The sequence below is a fragment of the Phalaenopsis equestris genome, unplaced genomic scaffold (genome assembly GCF_001263595.1).
Source record: "Phalaenopsis equestris unplaced genomic scaffold, ASM126359v1 Scaffold000761, whole genome shotgun sequence".
NCBI classification, from domain to species: Eukaryota; Viridiplantae; Streptophyta; class Magnoliopsida; order Asparagales; family Orchidaceae; genus Phalaenopsis; species Phalaenopsis equestris.
In genome coordinates this window covers 724237-739781 of record NW_018165201.1, presented here as the reverse complement: position 1 = coordinate 739781, position 15545 = coordinate 724237, and the positions used below count along the sequence as shown (strand labels likewise).

General features: G+C 36.4%; 1 protein-coding gene across 1 annotated transcript in view; it reads right to left on the bottom strand.

Moving 5' to 3' along the window:
• Window positions 1–1967: 1967 nt before the first annotated feature.
• LOC110030794 (phosphoinositide phosphatase SAC1) overlaps window positions 1968–15545 on the bottom strand; it is a 108754-nt gene continuing 95176 nt past the window's right edge. Inside the window, exons 16-17 of the mRNA XM_020733713.1 lie at window positions 5524–5574; window positions 1968–2210 (exon numbers count right to left, since the gene is read on the bottom strand). Coding sequence (XP_020589372.1) covers window positions 1968–2210; window positions 5524–5574 — 294 coding nt within the window. The remainder of the gene's footprint in view (window positions 2211–5523; window positions 5575–15545) is intronic.

The following is a 15545-nucleotide window of genomic DNA, read 5'->3' as shown; positions in this document are numbered from 1 at the left end:
TATATATATATATATATTTATATATAATTATTTGATATGCAAATTTTGAAACAAATATTCTTATGTGTTCATCCTCTGAGTTTATATTCCTTCATATAGTAATAAGTTTGATCGATGTATACCATCAAGCTCTTGAACGTAATGATAATTGATGATATATCAATCTTTACGTAAGAGTGATTTATACTATTGAGAACATACCTCTCACACAAGACAAAATATTTTAAATTTTCTTAAAATATATTATAAGTCTTCAAGTATTACTCTAACATATTATGATTAAAAATTCAAGTCAATAATAAAAAGATATCACTCCTAAATTAAAACATAGTGATATTAATTTCTTAGATGATAAAATATTTGTTATAGACCATATGTTTTTTAAGCTTTTCAATTAGCTTATATCCATAATAATCTTATATAAATAAAGATGGTGTTTTTTCTTTTCTTTTTTTGAAACTTTTGCCCTCTGAGATTTTGTGAAGAAGGAATGCATCATATATTCTATCATATATTCTAATGATTGTAATATTTAAGATTTTAGAAAGAACTTATACCTTCTAAAACATGCATTTTATGATTTCTATAAAGAAAAACTTGTATATTCCAAAGCTAATGAGTCTGAGATTTTTAGAAATAACTCTATCTTATGATGCTGATACCCTATAAGATTTTTGTATGAAATCTATTTATTTATGAGGCTTATGTTATATGAAATTTTTAAGAAAAGCATACACACTCTAACATTGTACCTCTTAAGGCTTATAACATTTAAGATTTTAAGAAGAGTGTTAGCTTTATGAGACATTAAACAATGCTACTTTCAAATATAATTTCAGACATTTTGAGATTTAATATATTGTTGAGCCTTCAAGTGGTGAGCTTAAGGGATATTTAGACAAATAATATTGCTAATATAGCATAAATGGAGGTTTATTATTATTATTATTATTTATGTTTCATGCCGAAGCATTATGCTCATATAGGCATACAACCACACTATTTGTCTAACTTGTAAGCTTTTAAGGTAGAGCTTAAGCACCATTCACATATATACAAACTGATATGATCCATGTAAGCTTAAAATTTAAGAGCTTATTTAGAATCATTTTATATCTTTTATTTATGAAAATTCATCAACTTATATCACCATCAAAAATATTTTATTTCAAATCTAAACACATAAAAGTAAAGCAAAAAATAAATAAATAAGAGAATAATAAAATGTAAGAAGGATATTGCATGCACACCACAATTTTAATGTATTTACTAACACCCAAAATTTGATATTTACACTTTTAATGTCTCGGTGTCATAAACTGAGGGTCCGTTTTGGGCAGTTTATTTGGTGCGGTGGTGTTTTAAAAACACACCTGACCTGTTTGGGTAAACTGCGTTATGACAGCTTATGCATTTTCAAAACGAAAAAAACAACGTTTTCACACCTCACATATCTGACAGTTTATTGACAACGATCTGACTTTTCCAAAAAAATAAAAATTTATAATAATCACCGCACCTATCTTATCAGCAGTCTTATCAGCAGATTATTTTTAATTAATCAACTTATCAGCAAATTATTCAATAAGCTGCAGCTGCCCCAAACGAAATAATTCATTTGATATTTTTGATGCGATGTTAAAGTTTTGAGCGATATGCATGTAAATATGAGAGTTTAGGTGTGTTAGGTATGAAAATACATGATAATTGTTATGCAGATGCCCCAACAAAAAAATTGACCACAAACGACACTAAATGAATCTATTTAACGATTAAACTTGTTTAGACACCATAGCTTTATCCCAAAAACAGAAATATATGTAAAAGCTGCCATAACTTATGAACACTAACTCTAAATATCTACATTTAAAAAAAAATAAGCAGAGAACAATAAAACCATTCAAATAAACTTTACTTCTTGTCCATGCCAAAGAAATATGATTGGCAAGCAAGCTTTTCCCTACATATTAAGCTTCCATGCTTAGACGCTCCTCTCCAATGATCAACCTCGTCAACCAGCTCGGATCTTCGGCAAAGCCTTTGCCGGAAATGAGTATACCGAGCTCGTCGCCAATACGATCGTACTCCCTGAGAGCAGCAGACATCTCTGCTTCGACCAAAGAATCATCTTTGTCCAGTCCGACGAGCAGAGCTTCTCCATAATGATTTTCCTTCTCTGGATCATGTTCAAAAGGATCCATGACAGCACCCTGAAATGGATTTGATAAGCAAAATGTTGATATGAGCAAAAACAAAAACATGTAAAAATACATTTTTATTGTCGAAAGAAAGCAGAGTATTTTTCAATGAAAGATCAGATTCTTATTGCCATTTTTAAAGCTGACAGCAGTCAAACTTTTTAGTAAGAGTCACATGCATGCCACTCAACTTCTATATATTTATATATCTAACATGTAAGCTTCAATTTTTACATACATACGATCTTGCCTATGAATGAAAAGATGTATTTCACTTTTTGAAAAATAAAATGAAGGTATTTTTGATGTGATATGAAAGATTAGGGTGGTCAAAATGTAAAAATCAAAGTTTAGGTGTTAGATATGTAAATTCACGAGCATTGTGTGATATGTATGTAAATACCCCAACTTTTTTATCTTTTAAGTGAGGCTTTATACATACGACAACGCTGATGATCCAGCCACAACACCATGATTGTCGCTGGTGAACGGACGTGTGGACACCGGATATAATAATTTTCCCGAAAGTTGAGCCGTTTAATAGCACATCTAGACAAAGGGACTGACACTGTTCCAGGGCTCCTAGATGATGTTTGGGGGGGGGATGGGTAACAGAGGCAGGAGGAATGATTTCAGCTGAAATCTAGTGTGCATTGCAGCTGGACAGCGAGCGGGCAGTAGACAAACAGCAAGATTCTACTGTCAAACAACACATGGCAGCAGGTTCAGCGATGAAGGAGACCTTCGAACGTCCGGAAGAGATCATCACCTCGATCCAATTAGGTTACCATCATATAGAAATCCAAAGATACAACACCCTAATAAAAAAAACAGAGAGAAAACGTCCTCAATTAAAATAAACTAAGCGTCGGTCAGACCAGTCCCAACAAAACTAATATATAATACCCAAAGCAAATTAAACCTAATTTTAAATAAAATAATATAAAATTTTGGTCCCAACGGTCTGGCGGCCGTAGCAAATTAGCAGAAAAATCCCACTACAGCACGTGCGGGACGCAAAATCCCACACCTTCACATCTCGGGATCGCAAAATCCCACAGATCCCTTGTAAGGGGATCACAAGATCGTGAGATCCTGGATGGGACAGCTCCCAAGTCACCACGTCATGGACCTATGCTGCTCTTGGGTTGCTGCTCAAGGATGTTTAGTTTGAGCTTCATGGATGCCTTATCTCATATCTCATAATTTGAGCAGCTGAAGAAATGTAGAGCAGTCACACAATATGGTTGGTTGGTGAACCAGTAGCTAGAGGAATGTTCATAAATCATGCTTACTTAGTGATGCAGGGCATAATGATCACACGATCATCATTGAACAACCCCAGTTAGTTGAAAAAATCGGAAGAATTAAAAATGAGTTGAGCTTCTCTAGTCAGCGGTAACAACCCCAAGCAAACAAACAAAATCTAAATGAGGGTAAGTAGAAGCAAAATCAGATGGAAAAACCAATTTGTGAGGATTGTGGAAAACTTCATTTTGGGCGGTGCTTGTTTGGTTGAGGAAAATGCTACAAATGTGGACAAACATGACATCATCATATGGATTGTTCGATGTAAAAGAAAAGGAATAGCAGACCACAAACATTTCAAGGATAGGAAAAGCCTAAAAAAGTTTGGAAGGCAGTCAGTTCAACAAGACTCAATTTTTGGGAGAACTTTTAACTCAAGCAAATGGTGAAACTTCATAGCATCGACCGAGCCAACAATGAATGCCAAGAGTTTTTACAATTACCCTTAGGAAACTAAAGAATCTGAAATGATTACAAGTGCATCAGATTCTTTTATTTCTGAAATTTCTTTTTTGCCAACTTATATATTGATGTTGTACACTTTACTCCTGCATTCTGTTATCATGCCCTCGGAAATGATTTTTCTATGCAAAAAGAAAATGTTATGTGGATGTTAATATTTCCGATAGAAAGCTGTTAGTAGAATTAATCATCGTACCAATTCAAACTTTTAATTTTATACTAGGGATGGATTGATTAGTAAAGCATTTTGCTACGATTTAACGTTGGAAAAAGAAAGTGAAGTTTGATTTGTCTAGCGAGAAGTCATTCCATTTTTTCATGTGATAAAATACACCATCTTTTTTGATTAGTACAGTGAAAATGGGGAAGTTTATGTAAAGTGGTAAACTAATAATTTTAGCCAAATTAAAAGTATTAAATAAAGATGACTGCAAATTAAAAACATCCCAGTTATTGTAGAATTTCTTGAAGTATTGCCAAAGGAATTGTCAGGGTTACTAATAGAAAGAGAAGTTGAGTTTGGTATTGATTTGCAGCTACGAACATCTGCAATTTTCAATTCTCTTTATAGAATGACTAAAGAAATTACAGGAACTGAATGTCAAATGTAGCAATTGATGGATAAAGGCCTTACTAGGTCAATCAACTCTTAGTGGAGTGCTCATATATTGTTTGTCATGAGGGAAGGCGGAATTATGCGATTATGTATTGCTCCTAAAGAGCTGAATAAGGTGACAATCAAGAATAATAATCCATTGCCAAAGTTGATGATTTATTTAATCAATTAGAGGGCACTGCTGTATTTTTCAGGATCAATCTGAGATCAAGATATTGTCGGACTAGAATCAAGAAAGCAAATGTAACCAAGACAACTTTTGGGACTAGATATAGTCTTTGTGAATTCTTAGTTATGCCTTTTAGTTTAACAAATACCTCTACAATTTTTATGGTTCTGATGAAAAGAATATTAAAGACTTATGTGGATCGGTTTGTCATTATTTTCATTCATGATATTTTAATATACTCAAAATTTGATGATGATCCTGCTAAGCATCTGAGAATAGTCTTAGATTTGTTTTGGTAGAATCAACTATTTGCAAAACTTTTTAAATGTAAATTTTGGTTGCAGAGTATTACATTGTTGGGCATATTATTAGTGGGCAAGAAATCTCAATAAATGCTCAGAAAGAGAAGGAGATTGTGGAATGACTTAAACCTAAAAAAAATTATAAGGGAATGCAATTTTCTTGAGTGAGCTGGATATTACATGTTGTATGTTAAAAAAAATTGACAAATAACAATGTGGTTGTCCAAGCTGATGATAAAAGATATTAAAGTTGAGTGGACTGAAGAATACGAGTATAGTTTTTAAGAATTAAAAAAGCATTTGACTACTACACTAGTATTGGCCATTACATCAGGATCAGAGAAATTTCAGATTTACAACGACACATCATTGAGAGGTATGGGATCAGTATTAATGCAAAACAACAAAAAAGTAATAGCTTGTGCATCAAGACAATTGAAGCCACATGAGAGGAATTATTCGACTCACAATTTGAAGTTGGTTGCTGTAGTTTTTGCTCTCAAGATCTTGAGACATAATCTGTATGGTGTGAAGTGTGAGTTATTCATTGATCATCAGAGTTTTAAATATATTTTCACATAAAAAGAACTAATTTAAGACAGAGAAGATGACTAAAGCTTATTAAAGACTATGATCTTGATAAAGAATATTCTTTTGGTCAAACAGATATAGTTGTTGATGATTTGAGTTGTAAATCTACATGTAGCGCAAGTTGAATTATTATTGAGAAACAAGAATTGATCAAAGAAATTGATGTTTTCTAGTTGGGGCTCATAAGACCAAGAGATGTTGGGTATTTGCATTAGTTAATTGTGCAACCAACTTTAATTGACAATATTAAGGCAACCCAAAAAGTTAGCAACAAATATTAGAAACTCATTGAACAACTAGAGTCAAAAAAGAAGCCATAAATGAGTACATGACTATAGATGAAGATGGTGTTAACAAAAATATATTGCAGTTTTGGGTACCTGCTGATCCTAATTTGAGGAAAAAAATCATACATAAAGCTCATCATTCAGGATACACAATTCATCAAAGCAACACCAAAACATGCAAAGTTTTGAAATTGAAGTTTTGGTGGCTAGATATGAAGAAAGATAAACCAGAGTATGGGTCTAAGTGTCAAATTTGTCAGATTGTCAAGGCTGAGCATTAGAGACCCAATTAATTGCAACAATCAATTGTCTATACCATAATGAAAGTGGGAATAAATCGCAATGTATTTTGTTATGGAATTTCCAAGATCCAGACAAGATTGTGATAGCATTTAGATGATCATTGACATGTTAAAAAAGTCATCTCATTTCTTGCTAATTAAGCAGATAAACTTAGTAGAAATTTTGGCCAGATTATATGTAAAGGAAGTTATTAGACTTCACAGTGTTCCAAAGATTATAGTCCTAGATGGAGATGAAAGATTCATAACCAGGATGTGAAAATGTATTTAGGTACACATTTACATTTTAACACAATATTTCATCTATAAACCGACAAACAAGAGAAAAATTTAGGTAGTAGAAGATTCATTGAGGCTTTATAACCATGACATTGGAGATAATTTGGGAAGATCATATTTCGATGATCGAATTCACTTACAATATTAGTTATCAATACGATATTAACATGGCCCCCTATGAAGCAACTATATAACAGGAAGTGTAAAATTTCATTAAGTTGGGTTGAGATGAGAGAAAGTCAATTGTTAGGAACTAAAATGGTGGATAAAGTTACAGAAAAAATCAAATAAATTAGAGAGATTGAGAGCTGCTCAAAAATCGAAAAAAGATATATTATGACCCAAAATACAGAAAAGTAAAGTTTGAAGTTGGTGATTTTTTGTTTTTAAAAGTCAGGCCAATGAAAGATACAATGAAATTTGATCAAGAAAGCAAATTGAGCTATATGTATTGAAGAGCCTAAGACTATAAAGATATAGAAATGCAAAAAGATTTAATATTTATTGAAGAGCCTGAGACTACTTTAGAAACAATTGTTCAGTAATTAAGAAATACACAAATTCCTTATGTTACGATAAAATGGAGGCACATACCTGATAAAGAAGCTACTTGAGAAAGAAAACAAGAAATACGAAAATAATTCTCCTTTCTATTTGAATAAAAAATTCAAAAATTTCGAAGACAATTTTTATAAGGAAGGAAGTATTGCAATTAAATACTTAATCTATCCTCCTAAACCCACAACACTGTAAAATTCCACTTTACGCGACATCCAACGGCAGGATGGAGTTTTAATAGCAGAGATTAATTGAAAGGTGTGATTGTGTGTGTGTGTGTATTATTATTATTATTATTATTATTATTTTGATCAGCCCGATGGCGTCGTCTTCCTCGCTCGGCTTTGCTAGGGTTTTGCCCGATGGCGAACCCTAGCAACAGTTACGGTCGCTCTTTCCTCTCGCGTCTTCGTGCTCGATTCGTTCGTCTCCCCCGCTGCTTCCTCGCTCTGAGACGAGGCTCGTCTCCAGTCTTCCGGTCTCGCGAGCTTTCCTGGCTCGGAATTTTCCAGGCTCTGCGGCTCCTTTGCGGCCTGCCCGATCGCGTGTTCTACGGCTCAGTCTCTCGGGTACCGCTCGTGATCTCTGCGTCCTCTGCGCTCGTCCTGTCTCACAGCGTCTATTTTGATGCCAGTTTTTCCCTTGTTTGCTTTCTTCTCTGAAGTCTGAACGTCGCACCTTTCTTTGAGGATGACTTCGGACAAATCATATGCAGTTGCCCTCGCCGGTGTCCAAGCCTCAGGCACACCAAAATCGTCATCTTTCCCTCCGTCGTTTGAGTGGGCGGAGGACATCAAAAACCTGATAGGAAGAATGAAAAGTCTGCCATCTTTTTTACAGAAGCCGAAGGTATTCAACTTGCTTCCTCCTGTCGTCTGAATTTAGTTGGGAAATTTCTATATGGACATCCCAAAATAGAGCTCATTCGCAAAAAAAAATTGAACTTATGCACCTTGTTGGAGAATAAAAAATTGGACTATTAGATGAGAGACACATTCTTATTCAAATTAGTAATGAAGATGATTACATGCACTTATTTGCTAGAAAGATAATATAGATTGATAACAGAGCAATGAAGATTCCGAAATGGTCTGTGGATTTTGAGCCACAGACGAAACCACCAATCATTCTAGTTTGGATTCATCTCTCTGGTCTGAAATTTCATTATTTTTCTCAAAAAGTACTGTACTCTATTGCCTCAGCTTATGGGAAGCTACTCAAAACGGACATTCATACTTTTAATCTGTCCCGTCCTTCTGAAGCCAGAGTATTTGTTGAAAGAGTCATCACTTCACCTGCTTCTGAGGAAATCTGGCTGAACACACAACACCATGGATATTGGCAGAAGGTAGAGATTGAACATTTTCTATCCTATTGTTCAAACTGTAGTATGTTCAGACCCTCCATCTCTCAATGTCACCATCTACACCCCCAACTAAGACCAAAAAAGCAAACTGCTCCGCTAGAGATTCTGACTCCATCTCCTCCCATCAGCTCCCAATTTTTGATACTATTGATCATCAGAATGATATCCCAGATGACATCACTATCCATGCATGCAATATGACAACTATTCAGTCCCCATTTGTAGTTCCCTCATCTTTGGAACCTCCTATCGTGGGGGAGAGAGTTTCTTCAGACCCCGCCTGCCCTAGAACCTATCACTGATAATACAGGTGGAAATACTTCTATTATTTCACTACTGTCTCATCAGGTCCAGAAAGATGTTAATATTACTCAAGCCCATGGGGATCAAAACGTGCAACGACCTACACTTGTCCGACCACCTTTGGAATCTACTGATCAGATAAGTCAATCATTGGATAAGGAATAACATGTCTACACATCCAGGAGGAAGAAGAAGAATGACGATCTACTTGAGCTCATGAATATGATGGATGATACTTTGGTTACTACAGGCAATGGTGTTCACCTTACTGATTTGTTAGCCGACTCACTTCCGAGAACTAGAGACAGGAGGACTAAAGTGGGACGTCCTTAGCACGTTTTGTGTCATTTTGTGGCTTTTTGATTTTTTACATTTATGTATCTTTATTTTATCTGAGTTTTGTGTGTGTTGTATTGTATGAGTTGGACTTTCTTTTAGGTCCTCATATAACATTTCTGTATCTTTTCTGTATTAATATATTTGCATTGCTTACAATCAAGCTTTAACTTCTTATATGTCAGATCCTCACAATCTGTTCAGCATCTGAACGTTATGCAACAAGATTTAATATATATTGAAGAGTCTGGCACAATTTTAGATATAAGTGTTAAGAAATTAAGAAATAGACAGATTTCTTATGTTAAGATAAAATAAAAGCACATACCTAATAAAGAAACTACTTGGAAAAGAAAACAAGAAATACGACAAAAAGCCTCTTTACTATTTAAATAAAATATTAAAAAATTGAGAACATTTTTATAAAGAGAGGTGTATTGTAATTAAATAATTAATCTATCCTAATTAACATTTGTAATCCCGCAATACTATAGCATCCCACTTTTGACGACATACAACGGCAGGATGGGTTTTTGATGGCTAAGATTAATCGTCACGTAAATAAATTTTTAAGAGGCCTCGTGTTCTCCTACTCCCCCTCTCTCGAAACTCCTCCCCACAAGATCTCTGTCGGCGTACTGTAGCGGAGCGGAGAAGGCGCAAACGACAGTGAACTAGAACTCGCAATTTGGAGTTCTAGGAAGATACTGACAAATGATAATCCTCATTTCTTTGCAATGTGAAATATTTCTTTCTTTCCTTCCAATTTTTTCTACGATTTGCGATGAACTGGAGCATTTTTGTGATCTTAGTTACTATAGCGGAAGGCGGAAGCATGACCTAAATCTGCGTAACTTTTTATATTTTATTTTTGCTCTCGGGTAGGGCTATTAGCGAGAAATAAGAGGACAAAAAAAGGAGAGCGAGAAGAGAATATGAAGAAATTGGGCAGAGGAAGTAATGCGAGAAAATAATACGAAGATAAGAAATAAAGTTGAATAGTATTGTGGTGAAGACTCAAGCTAAGAATTTCATGAAATCCTACACAAGTATTATATGCATGATATCAGAGTTAATACAAATCACAACTGAAATGTAAATATTATGGCTAAAATTCAGAGAGGATACAACAAAGACTCGTAAACTGGAACAAAATGACATAAACGAACGACACCCTAGGGTGAGGATGAAAAGGTAGTGGGCATCAGCTGAGCAACAGATAGGTCGGCTCGTTAAGGTGTGGCAGCAAATAATAGAAGCTGGAGGGGTAGAGGCAACAAAATGAAAGCTGGAGGGGAGTTACAGCAAAAAGCGGGAAGGTTGGAGGGGGTTACAATAGTGTCGGCACTATTTTTGGTTAAGGAGTTGCCCGTTGGAAGCTATCGATCGTCGGAATCGAAATCCCGTCACCCGCTTCGGAAGGACGTTTTTAATTTACATATATGTATAGTTTTAGAAAATATGAAATCAAACTGATCCCATATTTTTCATAGTTTAAATGAAAGAACACTATACCTCAAACCCTGCATCTATCTCGAAGGATAAACCCAAGACTTGAGGATGATGCTCGATCAAATAAACTAAGAAATATATGACATTCGTTTGGTCTGCGAAACTGTTTTATTTGTCGACAATTTCCCCTTATTAATATAAAGAATTAAATAGGGTTTATTTTAACTTGGGTTCGGAAAAGCTTCCTATAATGGCAAACCCTTATAGTTAATTACATCTTAGATAACCAAAGTCACCTAAGAAAACTCTCGGTAAAAATCAGGAAATATTATCTTCTCAGGAAATATTATGATAGGACTTTTCAACGAAACCGGACGAAGAGGTGTGAACGGGGGAATGACTCAAATTTGGAACATTTATCGTAGAATCCAAAGGAGGAAGAACTAGGGGATGTCACAAATCCGAAGGAGAACTTCGATGACTTCCCATTTTACCCCATGGTTTGGGCTTCAGTTTCGAGGAGAAATTATTCAAGTGTTTCATCCTGTCAATTTTACTTAATTAGGGCTTATATTTGTATGAGACGATCACACCAATAGTCTGGAAGATGTGAAGATTTAGATCACGACGAACGACAACCTCGGAATCCTAACACGAGTTAGAGCTTAGATTGCACAGCAGAGCTATACAAAGACCTAAAGATAAGTTGAGGATTTATGTCGCACTAAGCAAACAACCACAAAATCCTATGAATTGTTATTTAATTCTAAGGTATGGTTGGTTTAGCTGATGAAAACAGGTTTTGCTGTTGAAGATAACCGTGCTGCCCACAATACCAGCTCCGAGCTCCTCGTCGTAGCACCTTCGAGTTTGATGTTAGTTTTAAGTGTACATGCAATTGTTGAGTCAACGGTCTGCTCGGGTACCTCTTATGAAACCAACTACTGACCTCCTACACTAAGGTATAGTGTGTAAACGAGATAGCAGGTAATAGTAAAGTGTGCTGTAAAATAAAGTGCAACAAATGTAAAACGAATCTATATACCTTTGAGGCTCGCTACTCCTTTAAGTGTAATTGATGTAGCAGTTCTGAGTAATAGAGTTTAAGGAACGAGCTAGCATGCATTGTATAGGCAAAAGTGAACAACAAAGGAAATGTTACCTAGAAAAACTCGACGAAAATCGACAAATAATCCACGACGAAAAACTCGAGAAAATCGACGAGTAATAATTTAAATAAAGCTGTCAAAACCTCGGGAAAATCTTAGAGAAGACAACGAATGCTTTGTCCAAAAATCCTAAGAAAAACATATGAAAAAGTCCAAAAAGAAGAGACCACAAGCACTCGGGTCAGGGCTAGGCTCAAATATATATATTTGTACTCAAGAGACGTTGAAGGCTACTATCGGTCACCAGAATGTATAGAATCGCCACTCAACTAGAAGGGTATCCTACTAAACCCAACTTAGGAGGGTACTCCTTAGCCCAGTACTAGTAATCGATAAGTGGACAACCAAGTTACAATATATTTAAAATTTATATTTTAGCATGCACGTGAATTTCAGACATACAAAAGAAAGTTGTGTCAATTTTGTAGTGAAAATATATTTTTTTATTTTATATGTTCTTATCAACATGTTTTATCAATTTTAAAAAAGTATAGTTGTCCATGATTCGATCACGTCATCGGGCGTAGAACCGCCAACAACCTAAGAAGGTACGAATCCCCCCGTTAGACTTGTGTCGGTGAATGATACTTTCATCCTATAGTTCATCAGGTCCCAGAATTGAGTCCTGATGTTGTAGGATGAGTAGGATGAATCATTTTGCTCTACCACCGACGTGCCTTTGTCATCATCGCCCAAATGAGCCGCCCAAATATTCCGGATTTTGTAGATATGCCACCCCAGTGTTTCAGATTTTTCAAATAAGCCACCCAAACTTTTAGACTTTTACATATAAGCCACCCAAAATAAGATTTCCAAAAGCCTCGATTTTAAACAATCACGACGAAGAAAACCACAACCCCGAAGTTTGAGATTTTACAAAAAGAGCACCTGACAGTTCAGATTTTACAAACTCGTTACCAAATTTTTAATTCCAGATTTTTCACAAAAAAAAACAATGAAATTTCAATGAGGCATTTCACCAAGGTGTCTCAAGTAATTTTAGCAAAGAAGACGGCCACAGAGAGCCAACTTGAGCCATCAAAATTTTAGATATTCATAAATCAGCCACCCAAATAATACTTTCTCCCAGCATATCATAGATTAGTTCAGTATAAAAAAAGATGAAAGCAACCCTTCTTGAAGGCTAGATTAGCCCCCAAAGATCATTGTATAGGTAAAAACATGTTAAGAAGATAAGTGGACAGCCTACACATGCTTGAGAACTGAACCACACTTCCCTCATAAACTTACTTTTAACTAAATATCATAAAGCATTTAAAACTCATTCCACCAACATGCCATACTCGCCCAAATGTCCCACCCTGCAGCAACCTTGGCCGAGCAAAACAGAAGAAGAAAAGGGTACAGAGGAAGGGGAGAAGAGATACCAGACTCAAATCTTTCTCAAACAGCAAAAGAAGGCCAATGAAAGCTCAAACACCAAACCCAGGAATTTCAACAATAAATTTCACAGCAGGACCTCCTCCTCTCCCAAAAATTTTAGCTAACCCTAAGGAAATCCCCAAATGGGGTTTTTATAGCCACAAAGAAGAAGAGAAACTCACCTAAACCTACCCATGGTGGACCGATGCCAAGGGAGGCGGGAAAACGACAACATAAAGCAAGCGATAAGATCGTGATAAGGATCGCGTATGGGTGCGAAGCGAAGAGAAAGGCTCCTCCCATGCGGGCGACTCAGGGAGGGCAGGAGGTAAGATCGCGATAAGGATCGCGTATGGGGTGAGAAGCGTGCGGCTCGAGGAGGGCGACTGAGAGGGAGAAGAGCTCGGCTTCGCGTGCGAATGGGAGAGAGAGGAGTGAACGAGAGATGGATTTGGGGATTTAGGGCTTTTTAAGGAAGAAAAAAAACTATATAATAATAATAATAATAATAATAATAATAATATTATTATTATTATTATAATACGCCCCATTTTATTCATTTTCTCCCAGACATGTCATTGTCGTGAAATGAACATCTCCTTTAGGCAAAATCGACGTTCCGGACGCGTCGGCGCAGTCCGTTTCGTCCTCTGGGGTCGTCCGGGCAACCTCGTCACCGATAGGATCAAAAACATGTCAAAATTTAATTTTCGTCAAAATTTTGGTTCAAGCTCAATTAACCAGGATGGTGTAGATTGTTGTTATGAGATGTTTGGAAAAGATTTGAAGTGATTTCGAGTTGATCGAGAGGGTGGTCAATTTGGTGGATTTTGAGCATTTAGCCAGTTTGGGGGTGTTGGGCTAGACTTGGGTCTAGGTTAGACTACGGTTGGGTTAGGTCCAAATTGATGATTCAAAATGATTTAGGAGAATATTATAAAGAGTTCTCAACATCAATTGGGTGTCAATTTTGAGATTAGGGTAATCAATTTGGTGGAATTGATGTGCTAACCATCCTGATTTGAGCCACGGACCAATGGAATCTCCATTTGGGTCCTCTATGTACTGGTAATAGCTAAACCCCAGCTTAGGGCTAAAGAGTCTAAAAGACTATCTACATGAGTCTCCCAAAAGATCGAGGTATGAAAGTAAACAAGTTTATGTTCGGGGGTATGAATGAATGCGAGCGGAAGTGAGTAACAGTGAGTGAACAGCTCCAGACCAATATCCAGGGTCAACCCTAAGGGTCAACCCTAAGGTAACCCTAAGGTTAAGCAGTCCTATGGGAACTTATCTCGAGCTACTCTATATTGACCTCACCTACTAAGTGCTAGAGGCCAGGACCAATATGGAGAACTTCAAGTTGAGCAAAGAGGAGTTTAGAATTTCTAAAGGTGAGAGTCCCTCTTCTAGTTTTTTAGGAATAGTCAACAACAAAGTCCTATGGCTAGATCCTAGGCTACTAAAGATGAGAGACTAAACCTCAACCAAAAGTGAGGTCAACAAATAGCAAGCAAGAAGGATGAAGGGGGTTTGCTGCAGCAAGTGGGATGGGTTAGGTGAAGTAGACAAACAAAGGTAATCACCACCTTGGAGCAGGATAAAACCAAAACACCACATGTTCTCAAATACAATGTTAGCAAGGAAAAGAATGCCGATGACAGAAAAGCGTGAAGCAAAAACTGGACCATAAAAAAAGAAAATATTGTATATATAGTAGTAGATGACTAGGTGAGGAGGCCTCTCCCTTAGGCGACAACCCCTAACTCAGACCTAGGGTGATTGGTTGGCCCCCGCAACGTTATGTTGAACCGGTACAACACCTTTCCAACTAGTTCAAACCCCCCAGGTGAGCCCCACGTAAGTCTTTAAAGGTTGAGGGAGCTTCAGACTATTTGTTGAAGCTTCTGGTTCGTCATAGCACGGAGTCAAATCTGCCATATTGAAAGTAGCAGAAATATTGTAGTCCCCGGGTAGGTCAATATTGTAGGCATTGTTGTTTAGCTTCTTAAGGACTCTAAAAGAACTATCTGCTCTGGGCTTGAGCTTCCCGAAGGCTCCCACTGGAATGCATTCTATTCCTAGATCTTGTAACAAGGCTGCTCATTTTTGTGCCCAACCCTTGCAGGATAGTTTTGTGGGTTCATGCTTACCATGACTTTTTTTTCTTTTATTGAACATGATAGAATTAGCTTTCTTGGTGCCCCTGGGGCATAGTTTGTACTTTTTTGTAAACCTTTTTGTTGTTTAATGTAATTTGCACCTTCGGCGAAAGCTTTCTTTCTTCAGTCGGATCCACACTAGATCCTCTTCATAAAAATTCACCATTTCCCTAGTTTTGTTTGTCTGTTCTTAATACTTGTGATTTTACATGGTGATCTCCTTTCCCACTTCCTCATGCAGCTTATGAATCTCTTGCACCGTTTCCTCAGCGTCCTCACTAATATATGATGTTGGAAAGAGT